This window comes from Physella acuta, unplaced genomic scaffold, assembly GCF_028476545.2.
Source record: "Physella acuta isolate Inbredline_101_S28 unplaced genomic scaffold, ASM2847654v3 ptg000374l, whole genome shotgun sequence".
NCBI classification, from domain to species: domain Eukaryota; kingdom Metazoa; phylum Mollusca; class Gastropoda; family Physidae; genus Physella; species Physella acuta.
Window position 1 is genome coordinate 277 of NW_026731893.1, and position 26,974 is coordinate 27,250.

General features: G+C 35.4%; 2 protein-coding genes across 13 annotated transcripts in view; one reads left to right on the forward strand and one right to left on the reverse strand.

Annotated features, from left to right (window-relative positions):
* Window positions 1-593: 593 nt before the first annotated feature.
* Window positions 594-11,657, forward strand: LOC131941834 (3-oxoacyl-[acyl-carrier-protein] reductase FabG). Of its 4 annotated transcripts, none has more exons than XM_059301396.1 (9): window positions 594-653; window positions 6,695-6,831; window positions 7,415-7,507; window positions 8,080-8,218; window positions 9,231-9,271; window positions 9,634-9,703; window positions 10,218-10,254; window positions 10,388-10,457; window positions 11,347-11,656. In XM_059301396.1, exons 1-9 carry the CDS (start codon window positions 626-628, stop codon window positions 11,518-11,520), a joined length of 789 nt encoding a protein of 262 aa, XP_059157379.1. In that variant the 5' UTR covers window positions 594-625; the 3' UTR covers window positions 11,521-11,656. The 4 variants fall into 4 exon arrangements, with proteins under 4 accessions (XP_059157379.1, XP_059157378.1, XP_059157376.1 ...); XM_059301395.1 differs by lacking the exon at window positions 594-653 and adding an exon at window positions 3,781-3,890 and having other exon boundaries at window positions 8,080-8,223; window positions 9,236-9,271; window positions 11,347-11,657; XM_059301393.1 differs by lacking the exon at window positions 594-653 and adding an exon at window positions 3,781-3,890 and having other exon boundaries at window positions 11,347-11,654.
* A 3,022-nt stretch (window positions 11,658-14,679) lies between these two features.
* The window catches only part of LOC131941832 (ras-specific guanine nucleotide-releasing factor RalGPS2), a 178,938-nt gene continuing 166,643 nt past the window's right edge, over window positions 14,680-26,974 (reverse strand). For all 9 annotated transcript variants that reach the window (XM_059301387.1, XM_059301384.1, XM_059301389.1 and 6 more), the window contains 15 exons: window positions 26,178-26,228; window positions 25,461-25,544; window positions 25,110-25,199; window positions 24,677-24,769; window positions 22,338-22,461; window positions 21,559-21,693; window positions 20,794-20,887; window positions 20,424-20,585; window positions 19,737-19,900; window positions 19,305-19,365; window positions 18,702-18,813; window positions 17,617-17,709; window positions 17,381-17,486; window positions 16,706-16,797; window positions 14,680-16,383 (listed from right to left, as the gene is read on the reverse strand). In XM_059301387.1, coding sequence (XP_059157370.1) covers window positions 16,357-16,383; window positions 16,706-16,797; window positions 17,381-17,486; window positions 17,617-17,709; window positions 18,702-18,813; window positions 19,305-19,365; window positions 19,737-19,900; window positions 20,424-20,585; window positions 20,794-20,887; window positions 21,559-21,693; window positions 22,338-22,461; window positions 24,677-24,769; window positions 25,110-25,199; window positions 25,461-25,544; window positions 26,178-26,228 — 1,488 coding nt within the window. In that variant the 3' untranslated portion in view covers window positions 14,680-16,356. The remainder of the gene's footprint in view (window positions 16,384-16,705; window positions 16,798-17,380; window positions 17,487-17,616; window positions 17,710-18,701; window positions 18,814-19,304; window positions 19,366-19,736; window positions 19,901-20,423; window positions 20,586-20,793; window positions 20,888-21,558; window positions 21,694-22,337; window positions 22,462-24,676; window positions 24,770-25,109; window positions 25,200-25,460; window positions 25,545-26,177; window positions 26,229-26,974) is intronic.

The following is a 26,974-nucleotide window of genomic DNA, read 5'->3' on the forward strand; positions in this document are numbered from 1 at the left end:
GTTTTCCTACTCCTTTTGGCGCCCCCTTTGGGTCGGTGCCCCGGGCGTACGCCCCACCTGCCCTCCCCTAGCTACACCACAATAGTCAGTCAAATAAGAAAATAATTTTGTTAAACTATAATGTCATGCTTTAGTAACACACATATAAAACCTTCCTGCAAAGTTTCTATATGTATTGTTTTTGTTCTCTATGAATAAAAATAACCCCTTGATTTTAACTCACGCAACATTTTTGCAGACTTTCTTCCAGGCATCTCTTGGGGGGGCCCCGAAGAAAGTCCACCGCCCCCCCGCCCCCGAACGAGATGGAATTTATATAGTAAACATACACTTTTACTAGTGTCCGCCTCCTTCCCCCCCCCCCCCCGAAAAATGTTGACCCGCCCCCACTCGAAAATATCAAGTGCCGCCCCCCTCCCCCGGAGAAAAAAGTCTGGAAGAAACATGCATTTTGGTAATCTTCACTTGCAATTAATTGTACTGACACCCTCTGACTGCTTGCTATAGCCTAAAGACTGCGGTTTTATTCAACCTTACTGTGTGGTGAAGAGTCATAAAACACTTGGAAAAACAGTGACACGTGATGTATAGGCTTACAGTTACAATCTGTAACTAGTGATAGAGGATGAAATTTCAGAGTTACATATTTTGGTGTTCGTTTCTCTTATATATATATATATATATATATATATATATATATATATATATATATATATATATATATATATATATATATATATATATATATATATATATATATATATGTAGACCTACACACATATATATTAGTATGCGTAAACATATGTATAAGTACTATAAATCTATAGGGCCTATATAATTCTCTTCTTCGAGCCATTAGAAAACAAGCTGCAAACGCTCTCCCTACCTCCCCAACCCTACATGGTTTTAGTGAGCTGTGTTCACTCTAAATGTTTACAAGCAGAGCCAACGATTTTAAACGTAGGGGGGGGGGGGGGGAGGGGGGGGGGAGGAGGGGGGGAGGGAAGGAAGGGGGGGGGTTATGGTCCTTAACGAGCTACTTATAGTGTTTTAAAGAAATATTTTCAGTGTCAGCGTTGGTACTGTCGAATTCACAAATTATGAATTATTGAAAATTAGAAACAACTAAATAGCGGCGTATGTTATGTCGCGGGCCGGCTCGTATATATAATTAAGCCACCTACCTTTTATTTGAATACATTCATTGGTATATGCTACACACGTTACTATATTCACACGTAGCGTGTACAGAAAAAACAAGATGAACACCAGACATTATACCCGATGTACACGGTAAGACGAACCCGTCATGACCTAGCCATAGCATAACACGCACAATGTGTTCCGCTATAAAAATACAAACAAGATTTGAGTGTTTCGGTCTGCACAATTTACTTCCTCATTAGTCGGTTGCATGCCTTCGTCTATTTTAAGCAACATTTCAAATGCTGTCGTTAATTAACGCCAGCGAGGAAGCGAGGTATGAAATTGCGGTGACTAAATTAATTGGTTTTATTGTTAAGGCGACCGAAATGTAGGAGCGGAAAGTGTTTCTTTCAGACATCTATTTTGGCAAGTTGGGGGGGGGGGGCACCTCCATTGCCCATCCCTCGGACTAAATACCTAAATCTTATATTTAAATAGAAAATAGATACTAATCATTTATTTATCCCTCCATCCTCGGGGCACTTGAAACTTCCGGGGGTTGAGGGTGGGTGGGCGGACACTGGTTAAATATTTCCTGTATAGATTATATATATATATATATATATATATATATATATATATATATATATATATATATATATATATATATATATATATATATATATATATATATATATATATATATATATATATATATTCTATTTTTTCCAGTGGGGAGGGTGGAGGCGCTCAGGGTGCCCTCACCCTTCTCAGAGAGATGGTCCTCCGTCCCCACAGGTCAGCACCAGGCTCCCATTTAAAGCTCCATCCCCCCCCCAATACAGGATTCTAAGAAACAATAATTTCCTCATAATTTTTGCTTATAAATAACGGTATGTTACATTTCCTCAGCCAATCGCTAACACATCGTTACATAAATTACCCCTTCCGTTTTAGGGTGTGGCGTCATTGATGGGCGACTACCTCTCCCCCCCCCCCCCCCACCTCTCCGCATTACACATGCATTGGGGAAAGAATGTATACTTAAGGTTTGTGGACACATTAAAATTTAAATGCATGTATGCCTATCTCAGTTAGCACGTTTTCCATGCTGTTAGGTCGGTTCAGGTTTTCTAGAGACTCAGCGTAATTCAAATACACAACTAAATATTTAAAAACGTAATTATTCGAAATTGTGTACAATATATTGCTTAGGTCCATGGCTGATATTTTGGTGTTGTAGGTCAATGGTTGATATTTTGGTGTTATAGTCCCCTGGCTAACATTTTGATGTTGTAGGTCTCTAGTTGATCACATTTTGGTGTTGTAGGTCTCTGTAAGACAACAATTTCCAGCCCAGTCCCCCATTAAGCTGCTACAGACTTCTAATAATCTTAGTTAAATTGTCTCAGTAGGGTTGACCGTCAGACATCAAATTCAGTGTTGTATCAAGCAAAATCTCTACAGAGAAATTAACGGGGAAAACTTTTATATTGGTTATGGAAAAGAGGGATATGGGTGATCAGGCAAATTGTAAATAATAAGGATATTGCTTTAATCTGCATTGTGTTTTATTTATTGCTCGATTTAAAAATAAATAAATATGTTAAAGCCACCTCCCCCCACACCTCCAGAACGAAATAGAATTTATAAAGAAAATATAAACTATAGGCCCTATATATTATAAATATACTAAATATTTGAAATATAAACTTTTACCAGTGGGTTAAAAATCGTCAAAAAACTTTAGAAAGCGTCACGATTGAAAAATAAACCGGGAGTGATCTCCCCTAAACTTTCTCGAATATTCTTATATAAAACAACAGGGGATGGGAACTCGGGCTATAGACATGATTTTTAATCCATTTTAAATACTTAAAGTTTTAAAAATAGAATAAAATCTCGTAGACAAAAGAATGGCACACCAAGTGAACGCCAAATAAAAAAGTGCATACTAGTGCGCAATATTATTAGTACTTTAAAAATTTACATTAGTTTTTTGAGAAATCGAAAGTAGCGTAAATTACTACTTCCGGTCAACAGAAATTACTCAAAATTTAACAGAAGGTAGAAAATTAGATATTTTACTCACATGTGAAACTTCATTTATCTATCTGAAATAGTACTCAAGTTATAGGCTTTTGAAAAATTCAAAGTAGAAAAAGTACCACTTCCGGTTATCGGAAATCGCTCAAAAGTTGATACGGATCTACGATTTTGATAAAATTCTTATATATGAAATTTCATCAACCTAGCTGTAACGGTACTCAAGTAATCGTGTTTACACACAGACACACACACAGACATACGGACAGTTTTTCAGACTGGATTACGCATAAAACCTTTTAATTTTGATAAATCTGGATTGATAATTTTTTCCCGATTAAAATAAGTCCTCTATACTTCGGATGTGAAGAAGGACTGAGGTGTAATACGGTGAAAATTGTTAAAATTTCAAGTGATTTTTGTGCACGATTACAATACTTTCTCTATACTTCGTATATACGAGAAAGTAAAACTAAAACTAAACGGATGACCCATTCAATCATTCCCCCAGCTGAACAACTACGTGCGCAAAATAAATAGATTACTGTATGAAAGGAGGTAACTCCGAAATTATTTTAAAGGTTAAATCACAAAGGTTACAGGTTAAAGGCCGTACGCCTGCTAGTGACTTGAAGAAAATAAAGACATGGCAAGCAACACGTTTTTATCATTATCGGGGAAAAACGTTGTGGTAACAGGTGAAATATTGTATCAACTTTGCTTTACATTGATCACAAGTTGTAAACACAAAATGTAACTAAATTTAGTAGTAGATCTAATAGCAGGTCAATTAATAAACTCGGTCTAAAAATGAAAAAAATACTACTCTGATGCTGCCATCTGCTTTTTTTACTTTTTTTTTGTTGCACTTTTTCGGGTTTTTTTTTTTTTTTTTTTTACTTTCCCATTCTTTTTTTACCATTCTGTTTTCAAATCATATTCTAACCCCCCTAATTTATAAAATAAATAGCCCATCAGAAAGTGGTGCCATTATTTTTGCTCAAAAGTCAACTGGGACGATATTTCGAGTCGTCCCTTTGAATCCCGGACAGATCGTCCCCCCGGCGTGGCCTCAGCCAACCGGCGGGCTCGTTGCATTGAGTTAAATATAAACTCAAAACAATAATATAAACAATCTCCTTTTAGGTCGGTCAGGCACGCACAGTGTTGTGTGTCGTGCCTTAACCAAAATAAACTATCTCCCTTCATTATCATTAGATATATTTCATTAGTTAATTAATTAATTAATTAGCTAATTTATAAAATTATGTATGATGCTATAGCAGTAGGTAAGTTACAGTAAGTATCATTTTTTAAACTATGTATTTGTACTATAAAGAAACAGCTTCGTTGTTTGAATACCACCCCTTCCCATTCTTGAACTCTAAAGTTAAACTTTTAACCCCGTTCGTAGAGACATGCGGTATGTTGTAAGGCGGCGGGTGGGTAGGGTATATACTCATTGAAGAAAAAATCCACCGTGGTGCGTGTTATTGGCCTTGGGCCTTCGGTGACGTTGTTGGCGTTTGCTGTGAGGGGGAGAGGGGTGTGTTATATCCGTTTAAGAAAATCGCAACATGGTATTGGCCTATGATGACGTCGGCGCAAGCGGGGAGGGGGGGGGGGGGGAGACACTTTTTTTTTTTAAAACCAAGAACTAGGCGTTTAAAGGCTGTAATGAAAATCGAGGACTGGTATAGCCATGATGTCGAATTTAACGAGTGATGCTTGCTGGGTCTATCATACGATTGCTTGGCGATGGGAATCTCGCCAAGCTCAGTTTATATTTACAGTGAACTATTGGGATGCTGTCATACACAAAGTAACAGCTACCGAATGTAGCACTTAAAACATCGAGTGCATCCCGCTCATTATAAATTTGAAATACAAGTTATGGATTGCCCAAAAACTTGAAGGACTATCAGAATATATGCATTGTATTATAACATTAATCATTACGATATAACTAAAATGTGTATCCAAATATTTTTAGGCTAACAGGATCTGCATTTAAATAAACAAGACCTATTAGGCTACTTTTGCATGGTAGCACAACTACATTTTTAGATTTCATAATGAGTAGCCTAGTCGTGCATTAAAGGGCTGTACTCAATAACAATGAAAAAAATGAAATGCCGGCTTCAAACTTCAAGCTATGATTTCCCCGTATTCTTCTACTAGAAATATAGCTCCGTTATTCTAATGACCTCACCCTCCTCCTCTCACCTAGTTCAATTTAAAGTTACACTTTCAACCCCGTTAGGATGCGTGAGCTACTGATGACCTAACTATTGAAAAAAAAACTATTCTGGCGTTAAATTGCCCTCCCCTACTCGCAGCACTTAACTTTGGGGCCATACACATCAGGAAGGTCTAGGTCGGTGATTTATCTCGTGCAAATTTACTCACAACACGACTACACACTATGGTTGTATCCAGGACTAAAGCTGCGACACTCGCATAGAGTTGGATTTATTCGTTAGATCATTGTGCTTCAAATTCTGTTTCAATATTGGATTAGATGGATATAATGTTGGAATTCAGTTAGTTTGTTATATTATATTTATCTAAATGTCGTGTACCATCAGAAACTAAATTGGTTGACAAGACACATGTGTAGGCTAAAGAATGACCTCTAGATCGAGCCAAAGATGGCTGGTTAAGGTTGACAAACTGTGGTTTTCAAATTTCATGGTGATGCTTTTCTAAAGGATTTTATTTTGTGCTTTCTTTGGGATTATTTTGTGTGATGTGATTATTCAGAAGTAATTTGTAAGTAGAAGCTTTTCACATCCAACCATTTTAACAGTTTGAGATTGATCTGCGGCTGGGCTGATTAATTTACATTTAGCAAAACTACACACTACACGGCGCCCTCAGGCCGTTGTTTCAGCATGCCCTACTAGTCAATTATAGACAAGTTTAGAATCAATACATAGAGCCAACACACCGATTTTTATTTAATAATCTTCAAGAGCCATTCCTCTAGGGTCGTTATTTTCACGAAATTGTCGTTTTCCATTTTGTTGTCAAGAAACTGGTATTTAGTTCACGAGAACGTATGAAAACCACTCATGCGTGACCGAAATCGTCGATTGGGTGCCTTCACGTGGTTTGACACGTGTTGACCTAGGCCATTGTTTACATCCAAAAATCACCCAAAACGGCCTTTTTTCGAAAAATTTGTTTGAAAAAATGGCTAAGTCCAGTTTGAAAAAGTGTCATTTTCGGGCCCATTTTAAAAAACGTAAAAAAATCCGAACTACACGTAGAAAAAAATGGCTTTTTCGGCCCTTTTTAGCTCCAAAAACGCGTCGCGTGACGTCACCGTGACGTCAGCCGCCAACCAAAACGCGGAGAAAGCGCGCGTTTGATTGGTTGGCGGCTGACACTATGAAATCCTCTAAGGACGATTCGAATGGTATACCATGTGAACTCTACTTCACTTGCCCCGTTGACTGTCAGGTTTGTAAGGGGAACTTTACTTACTTTATTCACCTAGGGGCCAGTGCTGGTATTGGTGAAGCCGCTGCCTTGGAGTTTGCGCGACAAGGATGTAATCTTATGCTGTGTGGCCGTGATGAGCAGAGGCTGGAAGCAGTGGCTGCTAAATGTCTGGAACTTGGGGGAAACATTGTGGTATGTGTGGGGATGTGTCTAACTATTGTGTGGGGATGTGTATGTTGTGTGTGGGTGTCTAGCTGTTGTGTGGGGTTCCAACTGTTGTGTGGGGGTGTGTCTGTTGTGTGGGGGTGTGTCCTGTTGTGTGGGGGTGTGTCCTGTTGTGTGGGGGTGTGTCTGTTGTGTGGGGATGTTTGTTGTGTGGGGGTGTGTCTGTTGTGTGGGGGTGTGTCTGTTGTGTGGGGGTGTGTCTGTTGTGTGGGGATGTTTGTTGTGTGGAAGTGTCCAAATGTGTGGGGTGTCTAACTATTGTGTGGGGATGTGTCTAATTATTGTGTGGGGATGTGTCTGTTTTGTGGGGTGTCTAACTGTTGTGTGGGGTTCCAACTATTGTGTGAGGATGTGTCTGTTGTGTGGAGGGGTGTCCAAATGTTGTGTGGGGATGTGTGGGGATCCACCTGTGGTCTAGGGGTCTGTAGGGATCCACTCAACTGTGGTCTAGGGATCCACTTAACTGTGGTCTAGGGATCCACCTATGATGACAATCCACTTTGATGTAGTTGTACTATTTAAGTGAAATAGTTTCATATTTTTTTTACAGGTGAAAACAAGTGTTGGTGATATAACTGAAGAAACAGTTCAAAAACAGATAATTGAGGATACATTAAAGGCATTTGGTCAGATTGATATACTTGTGAGCACATTTTTGAGATAACTAAATTTAAAATGTGTAAATATTTGTTGTCTTTTTTTAAAAACTTCCACTAAGCTGAGTTTACAAAACAAAATCAGTCAGTGGAAATTCAACGAGTTGGTATTACTTAATTCAACATAACCATATATTCTAAGCTTTAGTACTGACAATAATATTTCACTTCAAAATTTTCTCACCCTGCAGGTTAAGTTTTTTTGTTTTAAGAATCCAGGTTGAAACTAGTCCAGGTCTGGGCGACTTCAAGGTTACCTTAGTCCTAGGTTACTTGAAATGTTACCTTAGTCCTGGGTTACTTGAAAGGTTACCTTAGTCCTGGGTTACTTGAAAGGTTACCTTAGTCCTGGGATACTTGAAAGGTTACCTTAGTCCAAGTATAATGACAGACTATTTCTAGCTTTATAATTTTTTGTTATGGCTGACTAAAAAAAAACACATGTCTTACTGATTATTTTAGATTTATAAATTAGTTTAAGAGCTTCAAAATATTTTAATAACAATTAAATTAAGGAATTAAATTAAGGATTTGTTCATTAAAAATTTGTATTTTGCAGGTAAACAATGCAGGTATGAACATCCTGCGTGATCCGTTCACTGCAGGCAGGGATGACTACAGTCAGATTATGCGCACAAATTTGGAGAGTGTTTTTTTTCTAACTCAGCTGGCTCTACCTCATCTTATAAAATCTAAGGGTAATTTTTTTTTCTTAATTTTCAATGATAATTATAATTACTTCTAGGCAATCTCATTAAAAATACTATTATTGAGACATTTTGTGAATAGCTAATTTATTAGAATCAATAGCTACAGATGTCTTAGGTTTCATGAAATGTTAGACTTGCTCCTGAAACTCTTGCAACAATATTTTTGTGTGCAGCACCACAATACAGAACACAAGCAATAAATATACACATTTTTTTTCAAGGAATTAAGTTTATCAGAGGGTCCACTGGATTGGTATGATTCAATAGGGATTTTTTTATATATAGTTATGCTGGTTCAATGTGCAAAATTTTGCACTAATTCAATGAATAACTTTTCCTCCTTTTGTGAGCAATAGATTTGTTCTTTCTTTAAGCAAAAGAACGTAAAAGTAAAGTTTCCCTTTCAAACCTGACGGTCTATGGGGCAAGTGAAGTAGAGTTCACTTGTTTCTGTGACCTCGGCATATGCAGAGATAGTGTGGTCAGCACTATGCCCAGCCGCCTTTACTTTCCCTAACGTGAGTTAGGTACCCATCAGAGTTGGGTGGACTCAGGGACGGTCTACTGACTTGAACCCGGATTCGAACTCGAGACTTACGGGTTAGCAGTCCAGCTCTCTACCGCTAGACCACTCCGTCCCATCAAAAGAATGTAATGACAATGATTGTTGTTGGTTTTAGATGGAAGAATAGATGCAGAACTATAATTTGCCACCCACACAGATTCTGATAACCCTGTTCTTATTTCTTGTTTGGGAACACAGATAACCTATTGAGAAGAATATTACAAAGTCTGATGTATTATATGTAACAGATACCTCACAATCTGTTATATACAACAGATAAAATCTAACAGTGTATACAACAGATACCTCAAATATAATGTTATATACAACAGATACCTCACAGTTTAATGTTATATGCAAAGGATACCTCACAATCTATCATATACAACAGAAACCTCACAATAATGATGCATTTCTTCCTCTGTTTTTGACCAGGCAACATTGTCAATGTATCAAGTATAGCCAGTGATAGACCTGTAAGTGATTTGACTTCAACCTTTGTTTACTTAGGCCTGGGGCTTTTGACTTTAAAATTGTATTTAATGTAACATTTTGTTATTTTAGAAAATTCTCAACATATAAATTTGACATGAATTCAATACAAAAATAAGATCAGACTGTTTGTAAGTTATTTGATAATAAGCAGTGTCTTTATATTTGTTTAGTACTATCATTGATAACAATACTTCAGTGTCAGACCTACATTTACAATTCATTCATTGTTTATTTTATTGGTTTATTTTCACTTGTTATCTATAATCCATCATTTCAAAATGCTAGTGTATAGAGTACTGTTTTATAAATATTCATCTTTTTTTTTCTTTGTGTCATATTACAGTTTTCAAAAGCAGTTGTTTATTCCATGTCTAAAGCAGCACTAGATTCCTACACCAAGTCCTTAGCTATGGGTATGTGATGTGTTGCTTTTTCTAACTTTCTATTCTATACCAATTACGTTGAAAAACATTATGACTAAAGAATGACATGAACGTAACGTTAAAAAACAGGAAATAAATTAAGATACCTAATATTTTAAAGTCTGGTAGAAAGCCATTTAAAATGGTAAACAACTTGTTCTTGCAAATAATTTTTTTAAAACTAATTTTGGCATTTTAAAAAAAAAGTTAGGTGACTGAAGATTGATCTACTGTTTAAAATAATGCAGAAATACTTTGGCATTTAATTATTTTTTGCTCAACCAGCATACTCATAGTAAATAACACACAATAATTATTGCCACAATAACATTTAAGAAAAACCCATCAGATTATTGAAGTTGTCCAAGATATAAAAGACAAGCTAATGCTGTATAATCATATATTCCTGTTTTTTTTAATGTGTTTTGTAATTATTGATAATTCTATATCTTGATAATTGTCTGTTGTTAAATAATATGTTTATTTTTTATGTTTCTTTTTTTAGAGTTAGCTCCCCATGGTGTACGAGTAAATTCAGTAAAGTAAGTATCAGATCACGTGATATCACTGTTTGACCAATCATATTTTTTCTTGATAGAATTCTAGACATAAACTAGTTACAACAGAATACTAGAGAAGAAAACCCTATTTAAATGTGACCCACTTTTATTCCAGTCCAGGTTCTGTAGTCAGCTTACTGTACAAGAGAGGAGAGGAGGCATTTTCAGGGGAGAAATATGCTGAGGTAGGCAATTTTTACATTGATGCTGAGGTAGGCAATTTTTACATTGATGCTGAGGTAGGCAATTTACATTGATGCTGAGGTAGACAGTTAACAAATCTACATTTATGCTGAGCTAGGCAATTTATATCGATGCTGAGCTAGGCAATTTATATTGATGCTGAGGTAGACACAGCAATTTTGAAATTAAAAAAATTAGGTAAAAGAAATGACAAATGTTTTGTTGTGAATAGACTATATGAAGAGAATATCTGTTGCTGAATAATTAATTTTGATACAAACAGATTATGCTTTTCTATAAACTGTTGAAGCCAAGTCTCATGCTAAAATATTTTTCTATAATATCCTGTCTGATAAAAATCTATAGCTTGTTTTGTTATTTTACATCAATGTAGTTATAGAATGAAATTTTATTGGAGTCTGTTTGGTTTTATTGTTTTCATTCTGAATGGCGTGACTTAATCTAAGATGTTTGCTTGTATTTTAAATTGAGTACCTTGTGTCCTGTTGTAATTTATTTTTTTAATTTTGATCAGTGTTAATTATGACAAAATCTGAATCTTAGTTCTACAACACTGAGATAATGTTCTCTATTAACAAACTAGAACCATGAAGGGGGGGGGGGGGTCATGTGGTCGAGCAGGTAAAGGTCCAACCAAGAACAAACTACAAGGCAGCAGTTGTTTGATTTTGGAGTTGTCTCTCCTAGAAGAGTGGCTGTCCCCAGCTAATGAGCCTCATCTGCCCGAGGGTTTGAACTCGAGCTTTTCGGTTTAGCAACCATGAGCTTTACCAACTCGACCACGCCGACTCCTTACTTAATACTAAAATTTAAGAATGAAGAATTAAAACCATGAAATATTTGACTAAAACATTTAAATTTTTGTATCAGTTCCAGAAGAATCAGTCATCTCCCAGCTTACATCCCCTGGGTCGCATGGTACTGGCATCAGAAGTGGCTGACTCCATTGTCTTTCTAGCATCAGAGAGAGCTAGTTTTCTCACCGGCCAGATCATTTTTGTTGATGGTGGCCGACATGTGGCGGCAACTCAGCCTAAAGTATAGTTGGCCAGCACCAGAAATTTTGTTGTTGTGGCTATGGTTTTCATGTAACCAGAAGAGGTGTAGTGTTTGTTATGCAATTAAGGCTGTAATTCTGATAGGTCATACACAGAACATTAATATAAAAAATAAAACCAGATTTACATTTTAAAAATCTTTATTTTAAATTTTTTTTTATGCATATTGCATTTTAATTTGCATGGTGAAAATACATGCAGAAAACAGTCATTGAATAGTTGTGATAGATATTCACAACAAACAAGAAAGTTGATGTCAGTTAAATTAAAAACTCAACTCAATTATGCATGACAACTGCATTAAAAAGAATCAAGAGCTGAACAAAAAGTATATTGAAAAAAATCGTCCCTAATGCATACATTCAGCTTTAGAATCAGTGATGCCCCAGGAGTTTGACAAGGGACATAATAAAGGGCCGCCACTCAGGGGCGGCTTAATTGGAATGCACCTCACTCAGGTTATTTCCCTTAGACTGGTTGAGCTTGTGCAGACACATCTATGATTTACACTGTCATGACTCACAGGGTTAGATAAAGCAGAATTGATGCATGCATTTTAAAATATTTTACAGCTAAAGATGTCCCCAGCCCCCAATGAACTTGTAAACAATTTCAAAACTAAAAGACAAGAATAAATTATAAGCATGTGTCTACACAAACTGGTGTCAGTCAGGGTTTTAAAGTCTCTTCAGTTTAGAATTCAAAACTTATGAATAAAGGGGAACTTTCAAAATATCCCACTGTAATAGTATTATCTTGTCAAATTCATTAATACCCACAACTATGTACAACTACCGATTACTTCCCTTAAAATAGTGTCCCTTTATCCAACATTTAAAACAATTAAAAAGAATAGAAAGTATCCAACACCTTACTAATTCTTGTTTCTTTTAAAAAAAAATATCTCAAAATAATTTTTTGAGAGAAAATACAGGTTAAAATATTGTGCTTATCCTAGAATTAACTTTCTTAAAATGGTTAAAATGCACATTTCCTAGAATTAGGTATACCCCAAAAACAGAGCTTCAATTATACTCTTCACAAAACAAAGTATTCAATAAAAACATAGCTACAGTAATGATACAATGCATCATAAACTTTAAAACTGATGGAAAAATGTTAAGTATTTCAATGCATTAAAAGACGAAGCCCTTGAAAATGCTTTAAAAAGAAATTCTGGATATATTGAAGAAGTTTTTAGCACAACCTAAAACCTTACCCCAGTTCAAATAGTTTGTATGAAAAAAGTAGTGATAATGACTGTTTCCACACTACATGACAGTGCTGATATAATTAGGTGCTCTAGACCACATCAGATCTATATATTTGTACAATTTTCCACTTGAAATTTGTCTTCGTAAAAATACTTTATACAATAAAAACACCTCTACATATTGTACAAATTTCCTTAAGAAAATTTTAACTTTGTTGAATAAATTTAAAACAATTTAAAAATTTTTTTAAATTTTAATTACTACTATTTTGAAAAACGTTCTGTTCAGTTAATGGTCAAAATATAAAAAAAGTTTTAAAGACGCAGGTCTAGTTTGCGTCTGCCTTGACTACAATTTATTGCACACATTTGGATTGGTTACATGTCTCAAGTCAGTTATATACATTCTGGTACACTAAATTCTGGTACAATACATTCTGGTATGTTGAACCAAATTATACAACCTGGTGGGTTAAAAAACTGAAATGTTCATATATGAAAATTTTTATTTTCAATAAAAATACATGAGAACTAAAAATAATTTTATTCTTTTTTAAAAAATAAGTAGCATTCTCATTTTTTTGTGTTTATATAGAGAAAAAAAAATCTATACATATTTTAGTTATTTAGTAAATAGACACAAATCTAACAGAATTTAATTATAAATTCTAATAAATAGTTGACTAATTTTAGGTTTTTTGTGTTAATGTTGGCTAGTAGTTATATTGATGTATAGCACCCAACACAGGAAAGTTGAACAATTTTATTTAGCACTGTTGTTTAGCTGTAATGGGGCATAGATTAGCTAATTATTACACATGAAAAAAATAAATTGTTCAGCTCTTCTGTGTTGAGGGTTATAATAAACATCAGAACCAATACAAGTCCAGTAGAATATACACATTTCACAAGCTTTGTGAAAGATATATGTGGCATGTACATATGGGGAGGGAGTTGTATCAATATATCTAGACACCTATACATGTCTACCAGTGCCTAGTTGTGACAGAAGGCACTTCCTGTCATGTTATAAAGGAGCCGTGAACTCACACACACAGGTCATGTTCTTGCAAGTATTATGTCATCTTGGTGTTTAAACCATGTACACACACAATGACAACATACCAAAGTAAGTTTGTTGAAATATTTGCACAATTCTAATAATGAAACTATTTTAAAAAAAAAAAAATATAAAAGAATCCCCCCCCCTAACAGTTGACAAGCCTTGCACTTAAAGATAGTATCTGAAAACATGAGGTCACAGCTGGGCTAGGCATGGAAGATTTGAAACAAAACAAACCATGACACAGTCAAATGTAAAACAATCAGCAACAGGTGAATTCAACACAACCCACACTTTATTGCATAGACCCGAGATCGCTTTCATTAGAGAAATGTCAGAACAAGCAGCATGGGGGGTGAGCTGGATAATTTTTAAAAAATTATTTCGAACTACTCTCATCTTTATTAGAAACTGAACAGATTAAGACAACATTGGAGTTTTGAGAAAAGAGTAAAAAGTATTTTGGTATGCAGAATAAAACTAATTAGCCTGCAGCACAAATAAACAATAGCCTGTTTTTGTCTTGGCCGAGGTTACTTGATTTAAAAGCACTATGCTACTGTCAATCCAAGCGTAAGTGATAGCAATTTAGCGACTGAGACAGCTAAAGTAAACATTGATGTGAATAAAAAACAACGGAGTATTCAGGCAGCAGTTCTTAAGTTTATCTAAACTAACCACCTCTCCAGTAATAGTTAGCATTAGGGTGCGGGATGGGTGTTACGTTACATCCCACTTACATTTTTAACCTCTATAAAGTACTGAGAGAAAATTCCTACAGGGAAAATTTATAAATAAAAAGAAATGACATCATTTCTGATATGTAAGCTCAAAACATTTAATGCTTTTAAATAATAAAAAAAAAAAAATTTGAAAAATTGAATTATTTTTACATCTGGAAGAACTTAAGGTAAGCAAAAACTGTTTAAACAAGCAGCATTTTGTTTCAGCTAAAAAATTGTTAAAAAAAAAAATCACAAAGAAAAAATTTGAAACTTTTAAGTCAGCCACAGTGAAATAAAAAGGATGTAGTGCTAAAGAGAAATACTGATAGGTAAGAGCAAGAAAATTTCATGTGTAGTTGCACACAGAAAATATGTGGCGCTACACACAGGGCGGAAAGCGGGAGTAAGGCAGGCATTTCAAACAATCTAGAATACACAATATCTTTTAGTTTTGTTTTTTATATTTTTTCAAACTATTTGTTAGGCAAAGTTTTGTATTGCCAACAGTCATGTGACAAAATTAGCCAATATAAAGAATGGAGCAGATGAATGAGTGAACAAGCTGTGGGGTTGAAGTTTAAACATAAATTAACCCTTTGAACATGTAATTAGGCTCATGCCTTGATTGTTTAAGCTAATTATTACATATATTTTTCAGCTATTGAATTATCCAAATTAAAATATTTAAAAATACATTTTTATGCACAAATCTCAGTTTTTGTTGATAAGCATTGCGTGATGGAGTCAAAGTTTATTATATTTAAACTATCAGAAAAAGTAAAATGCAATTTTATACAATATATTTAATATCAGTGGTGAAAAAATTAATATTAAATTGCTTTTGTTAAAATAACAAAAGAGAAACAAAGTAGTCAAATAAGACTTTCTTGAACTTTTGTTTCTTAACAGAACCTATGACAAAATTTGAGAGAAACAGCGAGACATGTTTTACTTTTTTTTCAACCTTTAATCAAACTATTTTAAAAACCTTATTTTAAAAATAACTAGATATTAAAACCAACCAGTTATCCATAATTTAATAAGTGACAGTGTTAAAATTTAAAAGCCCACAAGTTTAGGGTCTGTGAAAGCAAGCTGGTCGCACACTTTGGTGCGCATTCAATTTGGTGCGCAATCCCAGATGATGGCCACTTAGTGAACATGATAAAAATAAATGAGTATTCCAAGGTACTGACTGGGGGCTAGTTTTTATGAGACATCAAGGGAAAAAAAATAAAAAAATAAAATTATCTCATGAGTGGAATGTTAACGTTAACATTACCAGCTGACAGGAGTTGAAAATGTTTTTGACGTGACCTAGCCGGAGATATGAAAAATTTTTAAAATTTTCTCGATTCATATCAACTGGGGCATGATGTTGAAACTTGGGGGTTAATGTTGTATCCAGTTCATGGTGACACTTTCCTGATTGATAACTTTGCTTCAGCTGCTAACAGTTTAAAATTGTCGTCAACAATTCAACACAGATGCTCCATCAGTGTAAAACCAGTACCTCAGACCACAAACTTATAAAAAAAAAACATGGGTCAGTTCCATCTCATCCGCTGCAGGGCTAAATTTGTTAGAATTACTGTAGTTGGAAAAACACAGCTCAATTCACGTAAGACGACAAGAAATTTTTTCCCATGAGTTTTTTTAAAAGTTTCTCAAACGACTGGAGTTATGTCCCCTGATCATGAATGTGAGTTACCTCCCCTTTCAGAAAAAATGTGTTCAGACCAGCTGAACCAATGGATGGTGGAGGGGAGGGATGGCTGCTTTGTGACACAGTCCAGTGCATTACATGGTGTCCAGTGGTCGTCAATCAAAAGACATTAAGTTCACAGGCTGGGAAGAAAGAGTAAAAAAAAAAGATGAATTAATGTTTATTTATTGAACAATTTTCAAATACAAATTCTCCACAACTCATTTTTTGTGTGAGCAAAACTACATAATGAATGGCACCCTCAAGCCAACTAATCCCAAAACTTGATATAAACCCTCCACCTTAATACACTCAATACTCCCTAAAGCCACACTACTCCCAACACCTTAAAGCACTGTCCAACCCACTACCCTTAAGTGGCATCATACAACCAACCACCCCCAAATGACCCCCCTCCAACTCACTACCCCAAAATTACCCCCAATTTCCTACACTACAACCTACCTTCTGTGTTCCTCTCTTGCTAGCCTCGTTCAGAAACCGACACCACTGTAATGCATTACACTGTGTGCCTGCACGCATCTTGTACACATTTCCTGTGGGGAGCAACACAAACATTTACTCAAACAGGCAACACAAACATTTACTCAAACAGGCAACACAAACATTTACTCAAACAGAAAACACAAACATTTACTCAAACAGACAACACAAACATTTACTCAAACAGACAACACAAACATTTACTCAAACAGGCAACACAAACATTTACTCAAACAGACAACACAAACATTTACTCAAACAGACAACACAAACATTTACGCAAACAGGCAACACAAACATTTACTCAAACAGACAACACAAACATTTACTCAAACAGACAACACAAACATTTACGCAAACAGGCACCACAAACATTTACTCAAACAGACAACACAAACATTTACTCAAACAGAAAACAAAAATATTTACTGAAACAAACAAAACAAACATTTACTCAAACAAACAACAAAGACATTTTAAGTTTGACACCAACCCCAAGATATAGTAAAACTGAATAGCCTTAGCTTAGATAACCAACATACACCATGCTACAATTACTGTTTCTAACAGCCACGATAAAGCACTGAACATTGGAAGTCAAGTGTGGAAAAGTTTACATTGTATTTTGTATTTTACCTTTGACAGGGTCTGTAAGCTGGAATGCATCTGGTTGAATTGGGTTGTCTCCCATTACAACCATCCACCCAATTATTGATGTCATTTTATGTGGATTGGATTTAAACTGAAACATTAAACAAAATTTTAATTTAAATGCATGTGACAAATTTATATAGTTCTAATCCCCACCAATATTTCCAAATTTTTTGTCTCATTATAAAATGTGTAAAAATAATAAAATAAAAACTTCTTACATTTGAGCGTTCTGATCCTCGCAGAGTTTTCGCTGGATAAAACAAAAGATTTGAGCCCCACAGCGCCACCCAGTACCTGGACCATGATGAGACCTGGCAACAATAGAAATATTTAGGTCATCTTAACTTCATCTTAAACTATAACATCTATTATAGGTCATTTTAACTTCAACTATAACATCTATTATAGGTAATCTTAACTTCGCATCTTAAACTATTACATCTATTATAGGTCATCTCAACTTTGCATCTTATATATACTATGACATCTATTATAAGACATCTTAAGTTTACTGAGTGGTAGAAATATTTAGGTCATCTTAACTTCATCTTAAACTATAACATCTATTATAGGTCACCTAAACTTTACTGTATGGCAGAAATTTTGAAGTCATCTTAACCACACTGCGTGGTTAATCTCAAATTATAACATCTAGTATAGCTCATCTTAATGTTACTCACTATATAATTCTTCTAAAACTATAAAATCTGTAGGTCACTTCAAACTACATATAACATGCAGGATGAAACCAAAGTTTCAGTATAAAAATATTGACAGCTAATCAGACAAGCCTAATGTGTTTATAACATCAGCTTGAAAACAAAACAGTTATGTTGTGGTAATGATGACAGGCCATGTCAAAACATCAGCTGAATGCACAGATCTAAATCATTTGTTATTTCAAAGCTCAGCAAAGATGAAAATAACAGTCAAAGTGTTCAGGACAAAAAGGTGAACGGTGAATGTGTTTAGATCAAAAGCCCATCAGAATTTCATCATCATCTTTTCCCGTTTGTGCCCAACACACATGGGGCAGATGTTCATTGGTTTTAGAGACCTCAGCATGTGAAGGGATAGTGTGGTCAGAATTATACCCAGCCGCTTTTGATTTTCCTAACATGAGCTAGGTACCTTTCAGAGCTGGGTGGACTCAGGAACATTCTACTGACTTAAACCCTGATTCGAACTCCAGACATTAGGGTTGGCAGTTAAGCTCTCTACCGCTAGGCCACACCATCCAATCATCAGAACATCCAACACCCCCCCCCCCCCCCCCCCCCACAAAAAGCCCATCAGAACTTACTGTAGGTTTTTTCCCTTCCTTGATCAAAGTTTTTCTTTTCAAACAACCTTGACAGGTGAAACTATGTTCTTTCCCATTGGCCTGTTCATCTTCTGAATCTCTTCTGGCAAAGCTGAAATAATGAGTGGGTTGTGATTAGGCTTGGTGCACATAGCCTTATATGACACAAAATGTACATACATCAACTGCTGACATTCACACAAAACATACGTCAGCACATTTTCTCATAGACATATTACAACTAACAGAACCAGAAATGTAACTGGCCACATATAAATTAAAACATTTTTTTTTTACAGCGTGATGCACATCTATGTTTCTGATAACAAATAAAATTATTTTCAGGTTTTCCAGTGAAAATAATATATTTCAAGGAAATAGTAATTCAATATTTGTGGAAAATTTAAAAAACAAAACAAAAAACAGTTAAAGTTACAGCACGGTAAATTAAACATTCCCAATTGATGTGCACACATTAAGATTAATTAAACCACTTCATTGCCAGAACGTTTAATCCAATCTATTTCCACAACAAACTTGCCTTGACCACTGTTCTGGACATTGACTATTGCTAAATGTAAGAACACAACACTGACAACTTACTTGTTTATGGCTGGCCAGAAAGACTCCTGGTCACTCGATGTTGATTCTATCATTTCCTTATCTAAGGAAACAGAACAAAATTCAAGTCATTATTAATTATACTCATTACATTCTTTTTTTTTGTGTATATAAAATATTTTACTTCTAATAAATCAAGAAATCTGAATTTTGATCCTCCATTGTAGAAAAAATAAATTATATAAAAAATATCAAGTAATTTTAAATCTGATCCCCTATCTAAACAAAATTTAATATAAAAAAAAAAAACAACCAAGTAATCTGAAATTTCTTCCCTATTTTTATAAGAATAATAAATAAGCAACAAACAAAACCTAAAAAAATCTTAAACAAGTTCCAATAAATCTGAAACACCTTCCAAAGTTAAACAACTCTTTAAATGTAAAACAAATTATGTCCCCCTCCCCCCCCTACCTGTCTGTAGCTTGCTGCACACAGATCCCTCGCTGGAGGCACAGGGCGACTCCTCCAGTACGCTGTCGTCTAGCAAATGGCGGATACCTTGGATGTAAGGGGCGGTGGCTCTACTTGGAAGACTGTTGGACTTTTCTACTTGTGGGTGTGTACATGACATGAAGCTGAAATGGCCAGACAGTTTAGTTGTGAGACATTTGTGCTTTGGTTACAAGACACACTTTGTGTAGGTTAAATGGATTTAAAAGTTATTTTTTGTATATTTCTTTTAAATAACAAAGTAACTTAAAAAAAAGACAATTATTTTTATAATCGAAAAAAAAAATGATGTTTTGTTATGCAAAGCATATTTAGATTAAAAAAATTAGTTTTTTAAACAACCACATAAATTACAAAAACTTAAATGTATTCAACAAAAAAAATGTATCACATTCATAGATCTTTACCAATTAAAAAAAAAAAAAATTAAACTTAAGGTATTTTAGGAAAAAAATTGTGAAATATTTTTTTTTATTAAAATCCAATAATTGGTGAACATTTTTTGTATAATCCAGTGTCTGGAAAACATTTTTAAAAAAATAATTCTTAAAACAAACAATTAAAAAAAAAATCATCTAATTCTTAAAACAAAAGTTAAAAAAAAATATTTTCTAATTCTTAAAACACAAGTTAAAAAAAAAATCTTACTTGGCACTGAGACTGCGAGACTTGCGATGTGTGGCTGAGACTCGTGAAACTGTGAGCTGGTTTCTCGGCTCTGTGTGGGGGGATGGTGGGGGGTATGTGTTTACATCTTCTCTGGATGAAGATGATGACGCTGTACCTGGCGGTTCTAACTTGAGTGATAGTCTACACAACAGAACAAGGAGAGAATAAGATATAAAAACTGTAAAAATTATAGGTAAATAATAGTAAAATACTAAAAATATTTTAGTCTTATCACTACAGTAAACAAAATGCATATTTTTATTTTCCAATTTTTTTCTTCTCTTAGTAACCATTTGTTAAACCATAAAAAATTAGCTGCATTCATTTTTAGCCAAGGAAAACAACTTACTTATAGTTGTCATCTTCAACAAACTTCTGCAGTTCCTCAATGTACCTCATAGACTTGAGATAGTTCTGTATATGATCTAATACTGTATAGTTTTCTGGTGATAAAAAAAATAAAATTACTTAAGCTTATTATCTATTACATAACTTAAATCCTGCAAAGTTTTCCATCAACACTTTGTTCTAGAATTTAAAATTTAGTGTGGAGATTTTTTTCATATTATGTCAGAAGGACAAATTGTTATGCCTGTACCAAATTATATATTTTGTGTTTAGTATGAGTATGCCAGGTTTTTGTACATATTTGTTCCTCCATTGTTAGTGGAAGTTATGTCCCCTTTGGAACTGTGGTCTATGGTCATCATTTCTGTCGACCCCTTGTGGAGCAAAGGGATGCAACCACACCTCTCCTTCTATGCAATTCAGTGTTAACCCTCCAAGTTGTGTCCACAACATTCCGGCTGCTTCTGCTTCAGAATCAGCTTATCTTTTCCAGGTTTGTTTTGGCCTTTCTACTTTCTTTGGAGATTCCAGTCTAGTTCTGTGATCTAACTGCATTTAAAGTTAGTCCGGGGCAGTGCCAGTTATTTTAAATTTGAAGATTTGGGATGAACTAATATTTCAGCGCACACAGTGCGCCCCTAAGCTCAACAAGTAGGAGAGCTAGCTTCAAGTTGGGAGCTAGGCTCCAAAGTAGGCTGTTAACAGTGGACACTCACAAGACCTAAATCCACATGTGGCAGGTGAAGTAGAGTCTGCGTTAGCTTACCTCCATACTCCGACTGCTGAAAGTCTGCAATGACTCTCAGAATGTTGTTCATCTGTATCTTCCTGGGATGGCTCTCCATGCCACCAGAATGTGGGTGAGCAACATCAATGTAGATGAGGTCAGTCAGGTAGAGACCTGGGTGAGTAACAAGTGTGTAGGTGAGTAAAGCTGCCAGATCAGTGGGGGGGGGGGGGGGGGGGTCAGGTGCGCTTGGTAGGAGGAGGATAAATCTTAGGACTTAAGGACACAGATGAAAGTCATGTATGCGGGACACAAACCTAAGTCACGTACACAGACCTAAGTCATGTACACATGACACAGACTTTTTCATGAGACATTATGAGGATGGATAAAAGATGGACAAAAAACAATTGAGGAATTTGACAACAATAAATAGACATTAAAGGTGAGCAATATCAAAAGAGGTATAATTTAGAAGGCTGACATAAGTAGGTATACAAGACAAGACTGACCTCACTATGGTATACAAGACTGACCTAACTATGGATATACAAGACTGACCTAAGTAGGGTATACAAGACTGACCTAACTGATATACAAGACTGACCTAAGTAGGGTATACAAGACTGACCTAACTGATATACAAGACTGACCTAAGTAGGGTATACAAGACTGACCTAAGTAGGGTATACAAGACTGACCTAACTGATATACAAGACTGACCTAAGTAGGGTATACAAGACTGACCTAACTGATATACAAGACTGACCTCACTATGGTATACAAGACTGACCTAACTATGGATATACAAGACTGACCTAAGTAGGGTATACAAGGCAGCCGGACATTCTCCATGTAGTCCCTCAGCTTCTGTCTATTGTTGTTCTCTGAGAAAAGGTCGGCCATCCTCTCATACATGCTCTTGTCTTTCTTAGAAAGCATCTGGTGATAAGGGAGATAATTTGATATCAGACACCAGCTAACTCCAGGGAGTTAATTTGATAAAAATTTGATAACAATGTACATAGGTTTATGACTAACAATTTCTAATAGAGAAATGTAATATCTCAATTTGATAATTTACAGAAAAAAATACCTTTCTTCTAGTAGTATACATACATATATATATCTTCATGTTTAAGTAAATTATTCAGTCCAGATACTAATTCATATATGTATGTGCGCTTATATTTACTGTATAGAAAACCAATACAAGTGTGTTGACATTTATGTTAAGTTTAAATTCATAGTGGCAGTAATGCAAGCAACGAGGACAGATGTGAAGTGTCAGAAAAAAATAATACTTTACACTAGTTAATGTGGGAATGAAAAGTAAAAACTAATTTTTTTTTAGGCTTCGTTTTTTTTTAGTCTCTCTCTCTCTCTTTATGTATGTGTGTATGTATGTATGTATATATATATATATATATATATATATATATATATATATATATATATATATATAAATATATATATATATAAATATATATATATATAAATATATATATATATAAATATATATATATATAAATATATATATATATATAAATATATATATATATAAATATATATATATATAAATATATATATATAAATATATATATATAAATATAGATATATATATATATATATATAAATATAGATATATATATATATATATATATATATATATATATATATATATAAACATGTATAAATAAGACTACATATAAATGCATATCTACATATAAATTTAAGTAATGCTAGACAATTTAAAGCCATTTAACAACAAGACAGTACATGTACAAAATTCAACAGATGTTGAAACTGGTGGCATGCACATCTTGCTAAGAAATTCCAAAACAGAACATTAAAAAGAAAAAAAGAACAAAAATCTAAGCCAAGTACATTGTTTTGCTTTTTGGCTCCTGCTTTTAAATGTCAGGTGTCTTCTCTTTGCTGTGAGATGACATTTTATAATCTCTTTAAAAAAATTAACTGCTCTATCCCCTACCTCCCCCACCCTCTATGTGTAAGTTGTGCCTGGACCTGATACCAGACAGGAAGCTGGTTAGTGCTCTGATGGATTAGCTCCCCTAGCTGTTGACTAAAGTAGGTGGAGATAGTCCAGGTAAGTAACCAGAGCAGCTGCTTCTGTTAGTCAGGGGGGGGGGGTGGTTATATGGGGTGGGTTTTTTTATAGGGGGTGGGGGTGTTTATAGGGGGTGGGGGTGTTTATAGGAGGTGGGGGTGATTATAGAGGTGGGGGTGTTAATCGGGGGTAATTATATAGGGTGGGGATGTTTATAAGTGTTAGGGGTGTTAGTCAGGGGTGGGGGTGATTTTTTTTAGGGTGGGGTGTTTATAGGGGGTGGGGGTGTTTATAGGGGGTAGGGGTGTTTATAGGGGGTGATTATATAGTGTAGGGGTGTTAATAGGGGGTGGGAATGTTCATAAGGGGTGGGGTTGTTTATAGGGGGAGGGGTGTTTATAAGGGGTTGGGATGTTTATATGAGGGTGGGGGTGATTATAGAGGTGGGGGTGTTTATAGGGGGTGGGGGTATTTATAAGTGGTATGGGTGTTATTAGGGGGTAAGGGTGTTTATAAGGGGTGGGGTGATTATATAAGGTGGGGGTTGTTTATAGGTGGTGGGGGTGTTTGTAAGGGGTAGGGGTAGCCTTGTGTTCAGGACTTGACAGAGTACTTTCTATAAACAAGTTGTTGCTGCCAGGGGTGTTTTCACCTGTGTGGAAAGAACTTGTTGCCTTGCCAAGAACAGGGGTAGTGGGGGGCCAAGGGCAAGTTGCTTCCCTTGAAGTTATTTTTAGATTCAGGGGAGGGAAAAAAAAACAAAAAACAAAACAATTGCCCCTTTGCTTAAAGTTTGACTCCATAAAACTTGGTTCATAATTAGGGCATGCAAAATATTCAGAGATTTATTTTTAATTATTTTTTCCATTCCTAAATCTATTTAAACAGTTTTTATTTTATTTTTTTAGAATTAATAAAAACAAAAAGATAATTTTTTAAAAGTAGCTTGGTTCATAGTTAGGACAAGCAAATATTCACAAACAATTATTTAATATTTCAGATGTAATAAAAAAGGTTAATTTTTTAACGTAAACCAATGATGACACAATCAAGCCGTAAGATCTTAAGAGTATGTGAGACACTTACCATCCACGTATGGGAGAGTCTGAATATGGCCGCACTTTGTAGAGCTGAGATGACCGCCATCTCTGCATGGAGGTTGTTCAGGTCATGGAGTTTCTGGAACAATTCATTAATATTTGATCCTTTCGTTAACAATAAGTTAATGAGCTTTTAGAATAAGTTACAAACATTATTTCAGCGGGCTTATTAACATTAGGTCATAGCTTAAATAAAGTCTTGTAAATAATAGGTTTGTAAAATCTTCGTCAAATAGATTGCAACAGGTATTCAACATGTATAACTGAACACACCCGGAAATAAGAACTGAGTCAGTTTTTAAGTTGAAGTTAAGATGTGCGTTGAATGAATCAATTATGAAATAGAAGAAGAATCACAAAAATGACTACAGAGTATATAAATAGGAGAGATACCACAGCTAATGAAGGGCAAAACTTACCTTAGCGATTTTTATAAAATGTGCCAACACCTCTGCTCTTGTTTTCAAAGTTTGACAATTTAAAATTTCTTTTTGGACCCAAAAATTGACCTGAAAATCAAAAGTTGAAAATCTTTTATGAGCTGTTGTATGTGAAAACAATAACCACAACTTCTTTAACTCAAGTTGATCATAACATCATACATACAACATAATTCCTCTAACTGAGGTCTATTTATGAGATGAAAACATAAAACTGTTTGAGTACTGTATGTGTATTTTTTTTTTTTTTTTAGTACCAAACAGCTCTTTTATTTAGAGTTTAAAATATAGAATTTGGCTGCTAAAGTGAGAACGTATCTGGCCACTCACATGATTGAATCTCCTAGTGAAAGCTACCACATTGGGCGCTTTGATCAATTTCTCTTTGGTGGTCCAAGCACATGATGTCAGCTCCTGAGGGAGAAAGATTACAGTGTTAAAGCTGTGTGACATTTGCTGGGAGGCAGTACTAGGGGGTGGGTCCTGGGGGGGGTAGAACACAGTACAGTAGGGTGAGGGGGGGGGAGGGATGACATTTACTGGAGGGCAGTACTAGGGGCTGGGATGTGGGGGTACAACACAGTATTGGGGGGGGGGGGGGTGACATTTGCTGGAGAATAGTACTAGGGGGTTGGTCCTGGGGTACTACACAGTACAGTTAGGAGGGGGAACATGGGGTGGTACACCTGTGTAGGTGAGGATCCTATGGTACAGAGGGGAAGAACAACACAGTACAGTGTGGTGAAGGGGGGGGGGTACAGCCTGTATGGAGACTATATGGTACACCTTAGTACAGTGAGGGGGTATAACATAGTCCAGAGGGAGATTATATATTATATAAGTACAAAGCATTTTCCATGTAGAAAAACAAAACAAACCCTTTGTATCTCCATCCAAATATATCATTTACAAGGGCAATGTCATTTTTATGATACAGGCCTTGCCGCCTATGTAAATAGATAGGAAATTTGCCCAAGTCACTACCCCACACTATTTTACTCTAACAAGTGTCCCACCCTCCTACATTGTGTAAAGATTAGCACTTACATCTGGTTGTATGGCCTTGAACACAGGTAGATCTAGCAGAGTTATCTGACTCTGTCAAAAAGAAACAATGATTGATTAAAACATGGCTTATGTAAATATCAAAACATTAAAAAAAATATTAACTCAAGGTCCAGAGCAGTTAAAGGTTTTAAAATAGAAATAAAAAGTGTAATGGTGTTTGGGGGAGTGAGGTGCATGCAGTTACGAAACTGAAAGTTGAGTCATTAAATAAGAGTAGCTCCCCCTGTCTTGTCAACTAAGGGTATAATTTTTACTTTCATCTAGCAGTTATTAATTTGTTTACATACAGCCCGGTTAATCCAATAAACCGTTAAAATGTCAACACAAAAATCAGGTCAGGCTATTTTTAACCGCAGACATTTGCATTTCTTTAAAAATAACACGCGGGGACGTCGGAACTCTTCATCAGACCGTGCAGCCAGCCACGTGCAATTATCGCCCCTGTTATCAAACCAATGCGGCCTTTCTAACTAATTGCCGTCCTGGCTTCCATCAAAATTCAGGGGAAATAAGTCACGGGACGCGGAAATGTTTGATTACACGCGAGCGGGGGGTGAGTAGGGGTTTGTTTACAGAAAAATACGGGGAGGTAAGCGAGTTATCTGAATACCGGTGCAAGTTGTGTACCTTGCAGTCAAAGGGATGTATACACTGCGTTACATTTTTGAACCAAGTTTTTATTTAGTACAAAATAGTGTTAACTATAGTACATATCGCACAATATATATGGCCCTGTATATCCCTATATCTATCCATCTATTTATTCATCTATCTAT

Coding starts and splice junctions, on each gene's coding strand:
- LOC131941834 (XM_059301395.1), top strand. CDS start 3,839: ATGGCAAGCAACACGTTTTTATCATTATCGGGGAAAAACGTTGTGGTA. Junction 6,832..7,414: donor AACTTGGGGGAAACATTGTG/GTATGTGTGGGG, acceptor TTTTTTTTACAG/GTGAAAACAAGTGTTGGTGA. Junction 9,272..9,633: donor GTATAGCCAGTGATAGACCT/GTAAGTGATTTG, acceptor GTCATATTACAG/TTTTCAAAAGCAGTTGTTTA.